This window comes from Triturus cristatus, chromosome 8 (genome assembly GCF_964204655.1).
Source record: "Triturus cristatus chromosome 8, aTriCri1.1, whole genome shotgun sequence".
In the NCBI taxonomy this organism is placed as follows: Eukaryota; Metazoa; Chordata; class Amphibia; order Caudata; family Salamandridae; genus Triturus; species Triturus cristatus.
The window spans coordinates 1,529,309,456-1,529,329,895 of NC_140591.1; the positions used below are offsets into that span (position 1 = coordinate 1,529,309,456).

The 20,440-nt window shown below is 43.1% G+C and overlaps 1 protein-coding gene across 1 annotated transcript in view; it reads left to right on the plus strand.

Annotated features, from left to right (window-relative positions):
* LOC146806068 (solute carrier organic anion transporter family member 2B1-like) overlaps window positions 1-20,089 on the plus strand; it is a 420,860-nt gene extending 400,771 nt beyond the window's left edge. The window contains exon 15 of the mRNA XM_085623370.1: window positions 18,076-20,089. Coding sequence (XP_085479496.1) covers window positions 18,076-18,238 — 163 coding nt within the window. The 3' untranslated portion in view covers window positions 18,239-20,089. The remainder of the gene's footprint in view (window positions 1-18,075) is intronic.
* Window positions 20,090-20,440: the final 351 nt, after the last annotated feature.

Consider the following 20,440-nt stretch of genomic DNA (forward strand, 5'->3'; position numbering starts at 1 on the left):
AGTCCATCCAATCACCCACCCACGTATTCTGAATTACTTCTCAATAAAACACAACAAATAATCACAATTCATAACCATCACCATATTAATATTAATACTTTCAAAACAGCAACCGCTTTCAATATCTTTGGCAATTATTGTATAGCTCCTCTTCCCAAGACATAAACTGTCACCCTGCTACCAGAGTCTGCGTGCGGGAATCAGTATAAATAAAACGGCTTCCCATCTTACTCAAACATGGTTGATCCCCACTTGGTGGTGTTGGTGCTTCCCTGGGACAGACTTTTGCTGTAATGTGTGAGAAGATCAGGAGCTAAACAATACAATATCATAATCACAATTCTATTTCTAAGTTCAGTCAATAATGAGAGTTTTAATTAGTTTTAAAGTTTATATTGTTATTAAAAGTTTGGTAAAATCTCTGTAGTCAGTTAATAATAAAAATATAGTTAGACAAAAGTCATAACATCAATGTATCATTACATTCCATGAAAGGAAAGAATCCCATTCTAAGAATGGGGCAAAAACTGTGTTAGCTTGAACCCTCAAGGTTAGGATAGAGGCTAGAGTGAGATAGAGTATGTTAGATCTGGGGGTCTCTAGTTGGCAGGGTAGGTACCACTGTCCAAGTAGGGACCCTTGCTTCTAGTCAGGGAAAGGGGGATACACTGTTAAGATACCGCTGCTCACCCTCTAGGTAGCTTGGCCTGAGCAGTCTAGGCTATCAAAGGCAATGTGTAAAGTATTTGTACCAACACTCACAGTAACACAGTGAATACACCACAGATTTACTCCACACCAGTTTTAGAAAAATAAGGTATCTTTACTAAAAACTTCACAAGACCAAATACTACAGAAAAACCAACATACAATTTAAAAGGTTACTTTAAAGATAGTTCAAGAGTTTGTAGAAAGTACTCCAGGATGTAAAAATCAGTGTCCTGCACAATGCGACTCTCAATGCACAAAATGCGACACTCTCGTGCCAAACAGTACCTGTAGTTGCGATAAGGTTCCCAAAAGCTATAACAAGGAAGATGGCAAAGGCGATGCGATACTCCTGAGACCTTGGGGAGGCTTTGCAGCAGCCCTGCTTCATGCAGCAGAGGTGGATGCGCCGGCTCCGATCTGTAGGCGGAGGATGCGATGACTTTGGCTTTCGTTGCGTAGGTTTCTTAGGGGGAAGCTTCATGCACAGGTACGATGCGACGATCTTCGGTGCGGCGCGATGCGCGGCGTTGACTTCTGGCGCCGTAGCCCTCGATGCGTCGCGGTGCGCGGTGCAGCGTTGACTTCGGGCGCCGCAACCTTCGATGCGTCACGGGACGGGACTCTGCGTCGACACACGCAGCGACTGGATACTTTCACGCACCGGCAGTGGTGCGGCTCTCAACTGGTTCTGCGACGACCCTCGCAGTCAGGAATCTTCAAGCACCGGGACGATGCTCGACGCACTCGGCGATGCGGGGACTCCGGGTGCTGCGATGACGCCGCAATGAAATTCTCCTCGCACTCTCGGTTCTGCGACTCGCAAACGGATGATGCGTTGGGTACCAGTTACTCTTTTTCACGCTTCTGCTTCCCAGCTCCCAAACACAGCAAAACGACCTCCTGAGGCCCCAAGACTGGCCAAGCACTCCAAGGCAGGTCAGAACTCCCTCAGCAGAGTTCCAGGGGAGCTGGTGGTGAAGTCCTTTTGTTCCTGGGACTTCTTAACAGGGAGCCAGCTCTTTTCAGGCCCTTGGAGATCAGAATCAAAAGAAGGGGCCACAGCAAAGTCCTTCCCCTCTCCTTGGCAGCAAAGCAAAACAGCAAGCAGGCAGTCTTCTTCCTCTTCAGTTCTTTTCAGCTTTCTCCTTGGCAGAGGTTCCTTCCTAGTTCCAAAGTGATCTAAAGTTTAGATGTCTGGGGTCCTCTTCTTATACCCCTTCAAGTCTTTGTCTCTCTTTGTTTCAGTGGGGGGATTCCCCTGCTCAAACCGGTGCCTGGGTGTGCTCTGTCCTGGAGCACCTGGTTCCTTTCAGAGTGAGGGGCAGGGTCGTTAGACTCTCAGCAGGAGGTGGAGCCTTCTTTGTGCTGGCAGAGGCAGAGTCCTCAGCCTGGCCAGCAGGGGGTGGAGCTGGCATTGTGCTGGCAGAGGCAGCCCTACTCAAACCCAGGGGCTACTCCTCCCACCCATTTAGAGCAGATCTCCCTATTCACCCTGCTGCTGACTCATCCAGACTCTTGGAGCCACCTAGCCCATCACATGACACCAGTCAGCCAACCAGCACACAGGCACACAGGAAGGTTAAACAGGAGAATAGCTACTTTCTAAAAAGTGATATTCTCACACAGTGAATTTAAAAACCATCTTGCTAAAAAGATGTATAATTAAATTCTGAACACAAAGATACCAAACTTGGATTTCCTATCTTGCCTTTAGGGGAAGATAGGCATGTAAACAGCCTCCCCCATTCTGTCCTATGGGCAAGATAGCCTCTCAGCAGTGAAAAACGAAAATGGTTGTAATTCACTACCAGGGCATGTTACACACCTCAGTACATGCCCTACCTTTCAGATACACTGCACCCAGCCCAGGGGGTACCTAGGGCCACCATAGGGATGCCTTACATGTACAGAAAGAGAAGGATAAGGCCTGGTCAGTGGTTGCACTGGCCAGGTCGACATGGCAGTCCTGGACTGCACATAGGCACGGCAAGCAGGCCTAAAACATCATTTTAGGGCTACTCCTGTGGGTGGCACAATCAGTGCTGCAGCCCACTAGTAGCATTTGAATCACCAGCCCTGGCACACTCAGTGCACTTTACTAGGGGCTAACAGGTGAAACAAATATACCAATCATGGATAACCAATCAATATAACAATTTACCTAGGGAGCACTTGCACTTTGACACTGATCAGCAGTGGCAAAGTGCCCAAAGCATCTAAGCCAGCAAAAACGAAATCCAGCATAGCATCAAAAATACAGGGGGTAGAGGCAAAAAGTCAGGGGTAACCACGCCAAAAGATGCCAGGTCTAACAGAGTATGAACCTCAAATTCAATCAATATCAGCAGAACTTTCCCTAAAGAGCTAAGACAAAATTAATCAGGCAGTAGCAGTTGCAAACTGCAATCAGCAATGAGTTTGGAAAAGGATGACAAATCAGCATTCAGCCTTCAGCATTAAGTCGTGAGCATATAGTTTCAGATTGGGCACGGCGTACGGGCAAGAGCAGAAAGGACACCCCTGCTTTAAAGGTAGTGGTTCCTAGGGCAGACCAACAACTACAAATAGAGTAATCTTCCCCAGCAACCTATCTGTACACATGCACCACTCATCATAAAATACAAAAATCGGCCCAGAAAACAAAATGTGATAAACTATAATATCATATTTCTTTATTTATTATTCATTTATTCTCACAAAGTTATTTATATATTACAATGAAAAGTCATGATTCAATAAACATCTCTTATCAAGACCATACAAACAATAAAAACATATTGTTACTATCTCTAATGAACTATGTGAAATAGAAACAACAACTGCAGCAAACAATTATTTAGCATCACATCTTCTCATTATAAAAGAAGAAAATTCTGTTAAAAGGTTCAACATTTCTATTCAGGCATTGCATTCTGGGGTGCAAAACGTTGTTATCACTCAGAAATATTTTGCAGTGTTACATGAAGCTTTCATTAAAGACATTGTCAGGTTATGGTCAACTTTCATACATTTTATTCACATCTCAGCACATATGGTTAAGCCACTAGTAAAGAAAAGCTGCTTTAGGCATTTTCAGGCCCAGTACTAACAAGTATAGCGACAGTGGTGTAACATTATCCCCCGCAGCCCTGCTGCGCGGGGGGCTCTGAGCTCCAGGAGACCCCCTCAAGATAGTACACTGACTGAGTCAGGGTCCTGTGAACAGTAGTTTGATTATATGCTTGTGGCCTCATGCACGCAGTCATGCACTGGCCACCACTGTGCTCTGCACTTCACACAGTACATGCTGGGCTTACGTGCCTCTGCGTGGTCTGCAGGATGGACAAAGGGTCAAGTGTGTTGTGTGGACCATAAGTATCGAAGCTGCAACTTGGAAAGTACCATTCTTCTTCTACAGTTAGTTTAAAAGGTACTAAAAATGCAGCAACATGTATTGTTGCCCAGTGGAAGGCCACAAAATGTGCCAAATAATGCTACATAATTTGGCTTTTCTTACCACATAATTTAATCAACACTGATGTATAATTTGGCCATCTCTTGCCGCATAATACCAGTGGCCCTTAATTTAGGCCGGTGACAGATTTGACAAGAGTAGAGGGGCAAACAAAATAATAGTAAGACAGGATCATAATGCATTTCCTAATGGGCTCTTTCACAGCTGTATACACTGATTTCCTTTCTCTGAAGCCCTCTATTGTTTATGAGGCCTGTAGGTATATTTTTATGCCTAACTGGGGACATTGGTAATGGCTGCCATATCCGTGTTTAAGGACCTGCACAAGATTAGGTTAAGTCTTTTAAAGCAGTGAGCATTATTAAATTATAATATGTCAAGGTTAACAGACTGCTTTTTCTCAAATTTTAGACTTGCGTGTTTTTGAGCTTTAAATGACAAACACATCTTGATGTTGGAGCACTTGTTGATGAACACACTTGGTCAGTTCCAAAATAGTGTATACACTCATCCAAATAAAGTAAAGTTTGTTGTGGTTGAGTAGGCTATTGATGCTATGGGAGCAGAGTATTCAGTATTGGATATGGTTCTATTTAGATATCGTAGCAAAAATATCGACTGCCAAAATAGTGCTTATAAATATAAATATGTTTATGGTTTTCTAACATTCATTTATCATCTAGCCTGAGCTTCTCTCATAAGCAATTAAAGAAAAGGGTGAGGTTGGGGGCATGCATTAGTGGGGTGACATTACCCTACGCTGTCCATGCGGTGCGTGGGGGCCCCTGAGCTCCAGGAGTCCCCTTCCAGCACTGTATGCAGGCTGAGGGCCCCTGACCTAAGAGCTCCTGACTAGGTCTGGGGGGGCCCGCCATGTACTTTGCAAGGGGGCCCTCTCTAATTTTGTTACACCACTGATAGCTACATACTGCATTTTGCACATTTTAAAAGTTGTGTCAGTTCAATATAAATTGCATGCTAATATTGCTTATATGATTTTAACTATTTTAATAAAACTCTCTTTCACTGATTGGGGCAAAAACATCTTTTTTAGCATTAAAGTGTAGCTTCCGACAACTTCACTTTCATTACACGTGCACCGTTCCATCAATTCCCATATACCAATTTCCCAGGACACCTATCCTTACTAACGTCTGATACCTTACAAGGTGCACCAAATCTCTTTCTTTCACCACTCTGGATGATGGTAGTTTCACATGAACCCAATCACCTATTTCAAAAGACAATGCTTTAGTGCCCTTGAAGGCATCATATCTCTCTTTAATTTCACCTTGACTTACAGACATATTTTCCTGCATTTGACCAACATAAGTCAGTCAAGTAGATGGGAATCTGGATAAATTAGTCAACCAGGCTGGCCTCAAATGATCCTGAGTGACTCTACCTCTCAAAGCGACAAATGAGAAACACCAGTCGCACTATGCAGTGAATTCCGGTACGACCATAACATGGCATGGACGGCACCCACCATGTCTACACCATCCAAGGACATCTCCGGATGTACTCACCCACCGCCCTGTTGTCTCTCTCAACTTGGCCATTGCCCTGGGGATTATAAAGATTGCATCACTTATCTTTGCTCCACACAAGAACTCTTTCATCTTAGATTAAACAAATTGTACAGCATTGTCAGAGATTAATTCAGAGTGACAACCGTCCCTAGCAAAGACATTCATAAGAAACATGATGATATTATTGGTCTCCTGAGCAAATGTAGCTTCTATCCTCTTCGACAAATGATCAATCAAAACAATTGCAAAATTTTGAATACTGGGCAATGCATGAAAAAAGAACCAAAAAAATCTATGTTCACTCTTTCTGACACCCTGTTTGGACTCTCTGAAGTACTCATAGGTGGTGTAGCACATTTCAGACCTTTGTCATTTTTTGCCCATGACTAGGGGTGGGAAAACAATTCCACTCTGCCAGTGGAGTTCGTGGAGTTTTGCCTACTCTGCTTTCAGCTTGGAGCGTGGAGTTCATGTAAAACTGTGCCAACGGCCACGAGGTGGAGTTTTTCCTTACTCGTTGCTCGCCAATGTTAAGTTGACGAGTGCAAGTGATAATTTGCATCCCCTGGCATGAATTTTGGTCACTAGATTGCCTCCAAATATTTTTAATGCGGGTGGTTGTGGCAGGTCGCGGCCGTTCGTGTTGAGAATGCTGCCGCTCGACTAGAAAATCTACTCAAACAGCACAGAAAAGCAGCGCGCTCTGGCACACTGCGTGGTGCCATTCGCATACATTTTACTGAGCGGAACAAGCTTCCAGCACTGAAATTCAGCGCTAGCTGCATGACCTGCTGAATTCCGCCCCCTCCAGAACTCCGAGGAAACTTGCTAAGTTTTTATGTAACTTCCAGTTCCGAAAAAATTCAGCCAATCTTATCCAGCTTCGCCGTAGGTACAAACCCTAAACCTTTGTTTAGTACTTGTTCTACACTTTCCGTCAGGGAATGTGAAGAAAGGTTAGTGATTAAGTTCTGTGGGTGCTGGGGCCTGCCTATTGTTCTTTGGACTTGCTGCGGGTATGTGCTCCTGGATTTTAGTCTTCTTCCCAGTGGACCTGGCTCTGTCTGCGTCTCCTGCCGCGACCTCTGCGGCCACATCCTAAAAAAGGAAACCTGGGGTTTTGGTTCATTAATGGCATTTGTGGTGGGGCAAAAGCCGGATTCCATCCATATTGCATATGGGGATTCATTGGAGGATATGGGTTAGGATAGTGCATCAGGCCCCCTTGTGGAATCTGGGGCCAGGGTTGTTGCCAGTTGGTATTGTGACCTCTCCCTCTCTGCTTGTTGAGATAGCTGCCCCACTAGAGCCACACGGACATCGGTGCCGGCAGGATCCCATGAAGCCAGAAGTAGGTGTTTACAAGGGAGGTTCTCCTTGACGAAGTAAGTGCACAAACACAGAGTAGCCAGCAGCGAACATCGAGCGGTATGAAATTACATTTTATACTGCTTGTTCAACTTCTGTTTTCTAGTGTGCGACTACAGGAGTCCCCCATCTTTAGGGATCCGTTTGAGCTATACTATGTAACATACAAAGTAAGAACAAGTTTTTCTTTCCTGTACTTCTGCCCATGTTCATAATCTTTCCCTGCAACACCAGGACAAGCATAGAAATCGAAATCTGAGCAGTGCTTACGAGCAGATACGAGCGCGCCATTTGCATAGCCTACAATAGATTCTAATCAGCATCATTTTTTGTAGAGCACTTTCAACAAGATAATGCGATCTTACTGCACATTTTGGTGATCGACACATGACTAATCAAATGAATTCCGCTCACATTGTGTCACTCATGCGCATACTTGTGACTACGCAAGGTGTTCAAGCATCAGTTATTTTGCATGCTAGCATTATATCATGCACAGAATTGGACGTGGGGTGCTCACAGTATGGCTGCTTAGATTTGTCGGTGTATTGAGACACCTCACTTTATTGTTCCGATCACACATAAATACAAGAGAGCACGGGATATACAAATGTATGGTGATGCCAAGCAAGGGGCACGGTACGCCTTCCTATGTGTAAATGTTTGTCAATTTCCCTTGTATGTCCCTTTCTTCCTTATAGATTGTTACCAGCCTGTGAGCCCGTAAGTACGGTCATCACATTCCTCACAGCACACCTTAGCGTGTGTGCTGAAAACCACTTACCCACTCACGTGGCAAAAACATTTTTCACTGCCAATTCAGGATTCACATTTCACTGTCTTGAAGAAAGCCTCATTTATTTACAGCGAGGCTGAAACATGTCAACTTTTTTTAGACTGAGTCATTGAAGATCATTTTTTCTTCATAATATCTCACCTTGATTTTAATATGCCCAAAGGCCCTTTAAATAAAGCACCACTTGTCTGGGCACTTTAGAGCCATTTTTAACTAAGATACTTCTTCACACTCACACCTTCACAAAAAAACCCGCACCACTGTAATCAGGTGTTGTAGCACAGCTGGGTTGTCCTCGGCAACCCAGCTGGGAACCCAATGATGAAGCATGCCACCAACTAGGTTAGTAAGTGAGTGTTCTTTTAACAACCTTAATGGTTTCCTGCACTCTAGTATCCAGTAGCCAGTAAGACACTCCTTATGGAATAACCTACGAGCTCGTCCAAGTTGTTATATTCATTTAACGTGTGGGGAAGAGGACGTACTCTTTTCCTTGCTTGTTCTCTCCATTGTTCTAAGCACATTTAATATCTATCCAAAACACTGCAGCAACCATGTATTCAACATCTTGTTCATTCAAATCTTCTTCATCTTCCTCACCTCATGTCAGTAGGCGAGAAAGGCAATCAGCTTATTTATTTCTTCCACCTGGTATATATACCACAACAATTCTTTTACAAGTAGCTTAACACTCAATCTAGTGGCCTAGCTGTAGCTTTCAAGGAAAGCGCACTAGATCCACTCAAAATGGGCATTAAGGCTTTTAAATGGGTATAAAGGTTTTAATATCAGAAAGTAAGACAAACCTTTTAGCCATATGCTTTAAAACGCTCCACAGCACAAACACACACAAGCATTTCACGATCAATAACAGAATACTGCTGCTCCTGTGTCTTGAGGGTATGTGAGGCAAATGCAATGGTGCACTCATTCTCTCCACTGCCCTGAGACAAAGTAGCCCCAAGTTTAACAGCACTGACATCAAGAGTAACAGTCAAATATTCTGCACGGGCATATGGACAGAGCAATGGTTCTTTTGAAAGTTCACTTTTTATTTCCTGAAAAGCCAACATTTGCCTTCCATCCCACACAAATTTAACATTTTTTTCCAACAACGCTCTGGTTTGGTGGCTGATTAATAGCTTGTATATTTAAAAAAGTAACCACAAACAAACCAACAGTAAAAAAAAAAAATGTGTTCCAAACAAATGCAGCAATTAATACCATCATGTTGATTTTATAAATATATGTATCTTGCTGACACATGAAAGTCTGACTTATGTTCAGTAACCAGGTTTCATATGGACAGTTTCCTGGTCCCTAACACAATTTCCGGTCAATACAGGCACTCCCAAGATGGCTGCTCACAAATGACTACTGAAGAAAAAGTCTGACCCAGTTTCGGGACATGTGCAAAATGGCCGCCAAACATGTGCATAAGTGTGACTTGTTGATGACTGAGGAACAGAGCATGGTGCCTTGGAATGTTGCCAAGAGACAGTCTTGCGGCACTGCTGAGAAAATGCAAAAAAGGTGCCTCCCTGCTTCTGAGTGCCAGAATTCTCAAGACGATAAGTCGTTGGGCAATGATTGAAGAAAGTAGAGTGCTGAACAATAAACTGCACTCGCTATGGAGAGAAAAAGATGCCAAAGTAACGGTGGGCTCATAAAGTTCGTTGTCAGAGTTAAATGCAAAGTCGTTGAACGTGGTGGTTTCCAAATAAAAGGATTTTTTTTTGCTTAAGTCCTTATGGATATGCAGGCAGCTGGTCACAACACGTCTCAATTCCCCAACCATCTTCACCTTTGCCAAATACCATGCATCAGGGGTTAGACTAATGCATTTTAGCGCTGGTGTCCGCATCACCTCATTTAAATGCATTAATCATGCATTTGTAGCCCCTTGGGACCATGAGGTGCTGTGCTGAATATTAAAAGCATCTTCTGCACACTGCATGCCTACGCAATAATTTACAGCTAATTCTCTGCTGCCAGCCAGAGTTGGGTATATATTTTTCCAGCCGCACGCAGGAAAAAACTAATTGTGCTCCGAAGGACCACCTCTTTGGGAGACACACGTATGGTACTGTACCATGGGCAGTGTGCGTTGTGCAACAAGAGAGTCTGGAGTGTTAGTAGTTCTGAAGCATCCGTTATTTTTCCCACTGTTGCTTGGATATGAATTTACCTTATATGAATTAAAATATAAGAGGCATTTGGAAAAACAGGAACACGTTGGTTTACTTAAGCGCTGAGACCAGGAGAGGCTGGACAGAATGTGTCTGCTCAGAGTCTCTCAATGTACAAAGTTTTTGCCATCAACTTATACAGTTCATGAGGTACAATAAAATGTTCTCTGAATTTCAAAAGAGCATCTTGGTCATAAATCAATCACGTGAGCACATCTGATAAGGACACAGGTGGCTCTCGCCCTCGGGGAGAGCTTAATGTGTGCCAGTGTGTATGTGTTCTGATGTGCGGTGTGAGGGACGCGTGTTCGCTATGTGCAGTGTCCTGATTGATTGAGTGTGCCTATCTACATGTGGTGTCTGGCTTTGTGGTATTTCTGGGGAACGCAAGCCTTTGGCCAAATGGGTTTTATTGGGGCCAATTATCTCAGATTTGTTTGTGGTGTAACTATCTATCTGTGGAATTTATTAGGATTTTCTGTGTGTGTGTCTTTGCCAGTTTATGGGGGACTTGTTACTTCATAAGCATAGGCATAGGTCGCAGGACCTGCCTGACCATGTATCTCTGGCTCAGGGTTGAAAGGGAGGTCACCTTAGGTGAATCTGAAAGCAATGGTGTAAGTTCACAGGAAAGCATAAAAATAATACGGCAGCCATTGGTAACAATTGTATAGACATTATCATCATTACACATAAGGTTGTCATTTTTTACATTGATATTGTTTGTACTGGTATTAATGGGAATGTGTATGCTCTGGTCTGAACATACATTTACTTTGGTCTTTCTAGCAACAACAAAATTATTATATGAGCATGGATTGTTACATACATTGGTATCACTGTTGCTAATGTCGGTGCTCCTGTGCTGGCACAAGTTACGATATACATTGAGATTGCACTGACAGGCATTGTGCGGGAACAAGGAATAGCATACGTTCACAATGCATTTACTTGTATTGTCGCTATCGGGCATGCACATATCACGACATTCATTTACATTGTATTCACCCATCCCAAAACCACAACAAAAGCACTTACATGCAGCAGGGAAAGTGCTTATAATGTTATATATGGCGTTTCGGACCAATCGACTAGAGCGAGTTCCTGAGGCACGGCAGAACACTTAGCGCCTCCTCCCCACCACTCTGACAACACAGGCCGGCAGTGTGCCTTGCTGAACCAGTGGAACTCTACACCCTGGACTCAGCCCACCGAAGAGCTGCACCACACCAGTCTGGCCTGGAAAGGTAGATGGTGAGGACTTGTGAGGCTGCAGCCCATACGGAGCAGATAACGGCAGGCGTGCTGCTTTGCAGAAACCCATAAGAGGTGGAAAATGTCTGTATCATATATGTTTTTAAATAGTAAATTGTATTGTGCAGTCTGAAAAAGATAAATGCAGGTTTTGAACTAAAAAAAAACAACATTAGCACAGGCATAGCAATGAGATCTGTAGCACTTTGTGCAAAGTGTGGCTAAATGCCCCACGTCCGCCCAGTGACTTCTGCGCAGGGCTATAGACTGTACCCACTGTGCTGCACTCTGTGGGCACTCCATCCCTGGCAAAAAAGTTCCTGGTACATAGCAAAAGGTCAAGAATAGCTTGCAACGGTCAGTGACCCCAGAATATGTCCTCCGGCCAGCCCTTAGCTAAGAGCTCACACAGTCTTCACACAGTGGGCTCTGAGCTTGTGACTGCATGCACTTCATTGCCCTGTGTATATACGCCAACAGACCACATTCAGGCGGGAGAGTCCCATTTCGTTTAAGCCAAAAAATACTTCATTTTGTCTGTCTCCCGCCTGAACCCGCTTCTGTTTAGATAGCAGTCAATGGGGGAAAAACATTTCACTACACTTTATACTCTGTGTTGGCTGCCCCCTGATGTAGGCTGCGCATGTGATTCAGCTAGCATGGAAAAACAGAACAGAGCGGCCAAAACCCAAGCCTGGGAACATGCCCATTTTGTAAGGTCAAAGTGCATGAATATTAGATTACAGGAACAAAAGAACCAGGCATAGGGCACCATCAAAATACTTGTCCCCACCCTATGCCTGCTTCAAAGAGAAAAAAGCTATCTGAGTACATAGAGACGAGGGGCTGTTCATGATCTGTGGCCTCAACCTTAAGAGTGTGCCACAGGCTGCACCCAGTGGATACTTCGCCCACACACCAAAGAATGTTGAAACAAAATCACACTGTGGGCACTAGCAATGAGGAGAGTCCGCTGGAGAGTACACTAGACCCGAAGCTTGCCTTTCAGCTGCCCGCAGCTTACCACTTGCGGTGCCTGTTCAGGTGGGATCTGTGCTTCTACGTACTGTCCTTGTCTGGTATCACATATTTCTCCAATGTTTTTCATTTTTATTTTTGGAATTAAAAACATTATTGAGGTCTAAAAGCATTACAAATGACATTTTGGTACATGTATAATATTTATGTAAATGCTTATGGGAAGAAGTTTATATAACAGTTCTTGCCGCAGGGACTTAGTGGTTCACAGGAAATATATACAATTTACAAGGTAGATGACCTTCCTTATTTTCTCCTTCAAAACAATGAAAGCACTCTAAAAAAGACAAAGTTTTAAGTGGAGTGTGGAAGTTTATGTGATTGTGAGTGAGTTTGTATTTTGAAGGAATACAATTACACAATTTGAAATAAGCACACACATACTCACAACTGTCCTTTGTGATGTAAGAGTTGATAATCTATTCTAAGTACTGCAATACACAAATGCCTTTCTGTGTTGTCTCATACACATTTTGTTGCTAACTGCTCTCGATAAAGTGGCAATCAAGGTTTCAAATATGATAAACCTAAATGTCACTGATAGGCAGAGTGAAAACATAGAACTGTCACTCATACGCATGCCGAAAAATTGCCTGCTGTTAGTCATTCGTGCAGGGTCTTCTCACATCCTGTTCGGTACAGTCGGGTCCACAGTTCCCTTCTATTTCTGGTGCTTTGCAGCAGTTTTAAGATCTTGGAGATTCTCGTTGCTCAAATAGGTGTAATTTCTGATATTTGTATGTTTTCCTTTTCTTCATTTCTTGATTTAGCGTGCGAGAAAGTGTCACTGAGTCTTTGAATGTCACTCATAATTACACTAAAATTATAAAGTTGCCACGCATAGGCAGTCTGGAACCTTGGCAGCTATGCATCTTCTTCCCTCGTCCCTTTTCCCTTTCGCTCTCATCGAATCCTCACCAACATTCCAAAGTTTGGTGGAGATTTAGAAGAAGGAGCCAAGGAGCCTCCCTTCAAGTCACAACAGTCTCCCTCCTGAATCTGGTCTTGAGGCAGAAATGCTGAAGCAACAGCAACCTCAGCTCTTAAGCTGTTGTTTTTATTCATTTAATATCCTTGCAGGTCAGACAGGACCCTACAATCCCCCTTCTGAAATGTGAAGTGTGGGGTCCACCTGCAGTGGCTGCTGGGTATTTTCTTATGCCTTTGTTTTAAAGTGTTGAAAGTATCTTTCATCTTCGTTTAATAGCAGCTGAGCAGCTTCTGTATTCTCTGTCAAAGTATCCTTTATGAATTCTATTAGTCTTGATTATATTCAAAGGTGACCGAGTACTACGTTTTGCAAAGAACGTTTAAAAACACAAACGCAAGATCTCGGCAGTTCAGGAGTTGACTTGGTTTCCTAGATCTGATCATACTTAACTGATAAGAGCTAATGGTGCATGGCTCTGTGATTGAAAAACGCTCTCCCACTTTCAAGAAGGAAAGATCGATGGCCCAATCCTTTTCAGGCAACGCGGTGAGAATCTGGAACTCACTTCCGCCTCAGCTTCGGACCACCAGCTCTTCCCAGGCCTTCAAAACTGACCTCAAAGCTCTGCTCCTCCAAAGACACTTCCGAATTTAATTCACGCCCTCTATTTTCTGAAGGAAGTCCTTCCATTATAGGAAATTCTGTTCTCCATGCCTATAGAAGTGCCTTCCCAGAGTGTTTTTGTGTTTTGAGTGTCTGCCATTTATTGCAGTATTATACTTGTACTTGTTTTTTGAACTCTTTTGTAACCTGCACACTTGTCACTTTTTCCTTTTGTAACGTATCGTTTGCTATCTCTTGTATTGTGTGTGCTTTTGATACATGCACAACGGCCACCACTGCCTCATGTAACGTAACCTTCGTTTTAGTGCTTTGAGTGTCCGCCATTCATTGCACTTTTTCTTTTTTACCTCTACGTGTACTTTGTATGCTATTGTAACCTGCACACGTCACTTTTTCCTTTTGTAACGTATCGTTTGCTCCCTCTTGTATTTTGTTTGCTCTTGATGCTTGCACAATTGTCACTATTGCCTCATGTAACGTACCGTTTGATTTTGTAACATGTTCACTTGTAAGTTTTCTCCTCATGTATCATTACTGCTCCTATTGTGAAGCGCTCTGACACCTTCGGGTAAAGTCAGCGCTATATAAAAACGCATTAAATAAATAAATAAATTAAGCACTAACTCCACAGCTTTTACAGTGGGAGCTTGGCTGAGAACAGCTGACAGATGCTGGGAGGCGGCTGCCGCAGCATGTACGCAGGGCCGTCCTGGCCGTCGCAGGCACTGGGCATTCCCCCAAAGGGATGGAGGGGTGGGGGTCATTTTGTGCCCGTGGCGGCTGGTTTTGTCAGTGGGGGCTGGTTTTGCAGCAGTGCTGTAATATCGGCCCCTGTATCAAAATCGGGAGCGGTGCTTCTTGCTAGCAACCCTCCCTCCCCCGCTTCCAGGCCCGGTCGAGCATCAATCTGCCAGGGACAGTTGCTGTTCCCTGTCTGGCTCAGCATTTGCGATGCTACGCATGCGTGCAAGTAGGACAACCACCAGCACTACTTCCTGTTGGTCATGCTAAACACCAGCTGGTGCCCTCCTGGTCTTCTCTGAAGCTGGCACTACTGACATATGTTGCATGACACAAGCTTAGTAGAGAACAAGACACTTCCAGAGAGTGAGTTTGCTTTCATAGCAGAAGTGGCAATGTTTCTCTTCAAGGCCACAATGGTAAAATCTCTAGAGTGGCGAATCTGTAATGCAGACTTTTAAAGTAACACTCGGAGTGGACAGAAAATAGGCCTTGGCAACAAAATACCAGTGCCCCCATTAGTGAATTAAATAGCTAAACAAGTGGGTATGTTTGCAAATTGGGGCAGCTTTAAACTTGTAAAGACATGATGTATGACTGTTTTACAATGAGTGGAAGTCTGCATGGATTCTTGCTTACTGTAGGCAATTTTTTTAATGCCAGGGAAATCATGAGTGAAACCCGATTCAGTAGACCATAAAAACCGGCAAACAAACATAAAAGAAGCATTTGCAATGCAATCCGTCTCACCTTTGGGACCTTATATGTATTTAGCTATGCAGCACATTAGCCTGGGTGCTGAAACATCTACTGATCTTTTAGATGGAGGGAAAGTAAGCACCAAACTGTGTGACATGCCAGGTATGGGAACACATGGAGAGAAATATTGCCTTTCAGCGGGAAATGGTATAGTCCAAAGCTCTGTTTTTAATATAAAAGCAGGGCCTTCAGTGGTCATATCACTGACAATACAAGATTTGAAAAATATATTAGTGTCTACGGATGCTCGTGAAAGACAATTACCATGGACCGGAATCTAGAGAATGCTAAAGTGATTTTGGTATTTTACTGACCTCTGCTGGTTGTTTTCTATCAAGAAAGTTAAATAGAGGCAGTTGCCAGAAAAATAAAAAAAGAAAGTCCCTTGGCAGAAAGCAATTCTGGTATTTTACTGACCTCTGCTGGTCGTTTTCTATCAAGACAGTTAAATAGAGGCAGTTGAACAGAAATAAAAGTCCCTAATCGGAAGCAGATAAGTCCTAAGACTGATCTCCAGAGCCCACAAAGTACATACACTTAAAAGTATATAATAAGTATATACTAAAGTATATACAAGAGGTCTCGAATGCTCGACCTAAAAACACAGAATGCCAGAGCAGCTCTTCGGCGCTGCTTGATTGCCCTATAGGCGAGTCTGACTATGCAAATCTACTGATAGTGAAACCTCAAAGCTTCTCTGTGCAAGTCAAGCACAGAAAGGGAGGAAAGTCACCAATAATAGCAGAGTCACTGAGATTGTCATGAAAGCCATTTAATCATGAGACAGGATAGACGGGAAGGGGTATTGCATACAGTGCCCTCTGTGACAGACTGCTTGTAGTGAGTCCGCAAAAAATGGGAAATGTACACCCATAGTACAGTAAGAGTAAAAGATCTGTTCCCTGTGGACATCTGTACATAGCGGTCCTTTGTCAGGTTCACTGGAATTATGTGGTAATGGAAAGTCAAATTATGCTGCAGGAAATTATGGAGCACATTCCATGCTGTTATTATCTCTATGCTGCAAACAGTTACCTTCCCAAAGTCAGTTAATTGGTGATGTTCATTCTGCCTGGGCAACATTTTCACATCTTGACTTCATTTTGATACCCTAATCAAGAACTATATAAATATACACATACAGAAAAACACTGTACCTCGGCACTCTTAATGTCCTTAAGTTAGTCTTCACCAGTGAGCATAATCCTCAAAGTATCCAGAAAGCCGCTCACATAAAATATCAATCTTAATAATTCATTCCAAGATAGTTTTAATTATCCAACGTCACTGCTCCACTTAGCAATAAGAATTCATATCTCAATGATTTACATAAGTCAGTCCAGCATAGTAACATAAACAGTATACAACAGATGGAGGTCGTGTTCCTGATGCCTCCTCCGTGTCAAAGGATGATGGCAGCCGACACGTGTTTCGTTACTTACTGTAACTTCTTCAAGGCTTCAGTCCTTAAGTACTACCGCTATTCTACGTAAAGAACAGCATATCAGACTATAATGAGAAAATTCAAGGGACCCTTATATTAGAAGACACTGGGATTTCAAGAAGTCATTTGAATGACTGACCTGAAAACAAGGTTGGTCCCTGGAGGGTTCCAGGAAAAGTATGTCCAGATCCCAAAATTCAATCTGTATACCACTGTTATAAAAGTATTTATCAAGCCTTACGTGGGAAAGAAGTGTCTGTGTTCAGACAACAAAGTTAGTCGAACAACACCTTTAATTTGCACTATTAAAAGTAGAGTGCACAAGGGCTGTGATTTGTGATAAGTAGAGTACACAAGGGCTGTGATACAAGGGCTGTGATATGCCCTTGCAATATTTAAGAGTAGAGGGCACAATGGCTGTGATATGCCCTTGCAATATTTAAGAGTAGAGGGCACAAGGGCTGTGATATGCCCTTGCAATATTTAAGAGTAGAGGGCACAATGGCTGTGATATGCCCTTGCAATATTTAAGAGTAGAGGGCACAAGGGCTGTGATATGCCCTTGCAATATTTAAGAGTAGAGGGCACAATGGCTGTGATATGCCCTTGCAATATTTAAGAGTAGAGGGCACAAGGGCTGTGATATGCCCCTAATCCTCGGCGATCCCGCCGTGTATTACTCCGTCCAGCCTGGTCCTGCAAAGAAAAAGTTTTCACATGAGGACTATCTCAATATACACATACCAGAAAAGTAATTAGTGTTCCTGAGAAGAGCCTGGTCCCCCACCCCACCTTCTTTATGTCAAGAGGCAATGAGCCAACCCCCCATCTTGCACCGCTTCTTATAACACTAAGACTTCTGCTGTCCAAGGCCTCAGCCATCAAGGAGGCTGGAACTTGTCTGTACCACACCGTGAACTTACTCACACATTCATTCAAAAAATCATGCATTCATCTATTCATCCTTGCGTTCACCTGCTCATCCATTCACCCATGAATGCATCCTTGAATCCATGCTCTGTCACTCACCTTTTCATTCACCCATTTAGTCTCTCATCCAACGCTTGACTCATTCGAAGTCACTTTTCGATAATTATGCACGCAAACTTGGCAAACACTGGAGGGGCACTTCCTTCATAAACTACTAGACCGCCTGGATTTTCAAAATCTTGCTTACTTATTTTTATCACCACAACAGCTTTTAACCATTTTTTAAATCTTTTTGTCCTCACAGGTATCTGGGCCTTCAGTTAGTCTTTGAAGTGGCATCGTTCGTTTGTTTCTTCATAGTCTTCCTCATTCTACGAAATCAAGAAAAAAGAGCTTTGAACAAGTGCTCTCCAGAAAACCTGAGACTCACCACCATGGTGGATCATGGCCAAGGTGCCTCCGCATGAATGGAAGATACTGACCATGAACATTGCGTGTGCTCGCTCATGATGCCATCCTCCTCACTGCACTGACCAGAGGACTCAATCTCTAGCTATGAGTGTTTACCTGGAGTTTTCTGAACTACTTCAGCACCTGTTTGATACATTTCAAATCAGGGATTTTATCTTTTTTTTTCAAGAAATCAAATTTCATTTCATGTTAAAGGAATATTTTCTAATGCCATGGGCCAGGGTTTCATGCCTTTATACATACCCTGTCCCAGTCTCATGCACATCAGTGTAACAAAATCATGACATTGTCATGTACCTAAAGCACTATAAAATACAGGCTAAAGCAGGGCTCTGATCACTCACCATAGAGTCACAAAGAACCAAGATTACTTCACGACAGAAACTCCTTAGCACACCCAGCAGTTTGTCTATTTATTATACTTGTTATAAAACACTTACTTGCAGTCTTAGGATATAACAGCTGTGCACATACATGTAATAATTTGTTTGTTGCCCCCAAGGTATTTGGGTTTTTTTCAGTGTGAAAGGTCATTGCGACAAGCAGTGTTGTTTACTCTATTACTTGCTCCTAGAAAGAACACCACCCTAAAACGTGCTTAGAGCAGCAAGAGAGTTTTTAGCTGGGACTTAGGTCAGAATTAATAGCAAACTAAGAGACACATCTTGGCCAGTCATCCAGCTCTCTGCTGTACATGAATCGCTGTGAGCTCATGCACTACGGAGGAGGGGTGTGGGGCTGAAATAAGTGTAAGTACATCTGGAAAAAGAAAAGATAATCACATAGTTTCTCTCATTGAGTTTTCTGAAAAGAACCAAGTAGACATTCTTACCATGTATGACACCTGCATATCAAAGGTTATCATAAATATCTGACTCACTGTTTAGGAGGCAGCAGGTCTAAGGATGGGTATGGTCACAAGCCTACTTGCCACTAAATAAAATGGAAGACACTTAGGGGTGTCCAGTAACTGCAGCATGAGGCGGGAAGGGGCTCTGGTCTGTGAGGGGACCTGTATATGTGGAACCGACCTGAACGTTTATGTACCCCAATATACCCCAATCTAAGCCTGATTAGCTACTCAACCTTTTACCTAAATGTGTCCTACCTTGCTCTGCATAACGATTCTAACACTGTCCTTTTACCTAGTTATGTGCTGAATAAATGTCAATCAGTTTCCTTGAAACTAGCCTAATTCATTTAGGATTTTTAGAAAAGTCCCTGCACATGACTCACATAACAGGATTAACATACTCTGTTTAAAAGTCATGGTCATCTTCATCCTAGGGCGAAAGAACTACTTTGCATAACTGCAGGTATTGATTTAGGCTCATTTATATAATCGTACTCACCACATATCGATTGTGTAAGGAACCCCGAGGCTATCTTCATGGTATAAAATAACCATACCAACACTTGATAGACAGAGAAGCTTCCATTCTGACACTAGACGCTGAAGTCCTGGCCTACAGAAGCTACAACACACAGCGGTCTGACATCCCTTGCAGGGTGTCCAACTCGAGACCAAGACGGGGTCTTTCGTTCTCTCCCATCAGGTAATGGGGTTGTCTCTTTCCTAGGGGACTCTTGGCTTTACACCCACATACATGTTAGATACACTTAGGTACACTTGGGTAGGGTTTGCATTGTAGGACTATGCATAATTACTGTCATGTATCTATATGCCAGCATATTTTTACTCTTATAGCAACATGGTAGAATTTTACCTTTTATTTACTCTGTTGGTGCATGTCACACTATACATTTGCTTCTGTCTAATGATTGCCACAGCACATATGTTTTGTAATAGAATGACGCTGGTTCAATAAATGCTTATTAAAAATGTCCCCATCGTTTATTCTGTGTATCTCTCTTTGACTAAGTGAGTACGATTGACTGAGTGAAAAGTACTGTGCTGTTTCCACGATCCCTGAAGGATCAAGGGTTGTCATGTTCAATAGTTGCCAGAAACTATTCACTCCTTGGTAAGGTTAGGGGGCTTATGGGGGCGCTGTGAGCTGGCTGGTCTAAAGGCTAACATATCCTTTGGGGTTGTATGGAATCAGTTTGGACACCAATCCCTTAGTTTATGGTGGCTTAACATGCAGATCCTATGCATTTTTAGGAACTACACGACATGGTTCCACCAACATTGGTTTGGTTCTTATTTAACGGTCAAATCACAGTTGTTCAGTCCT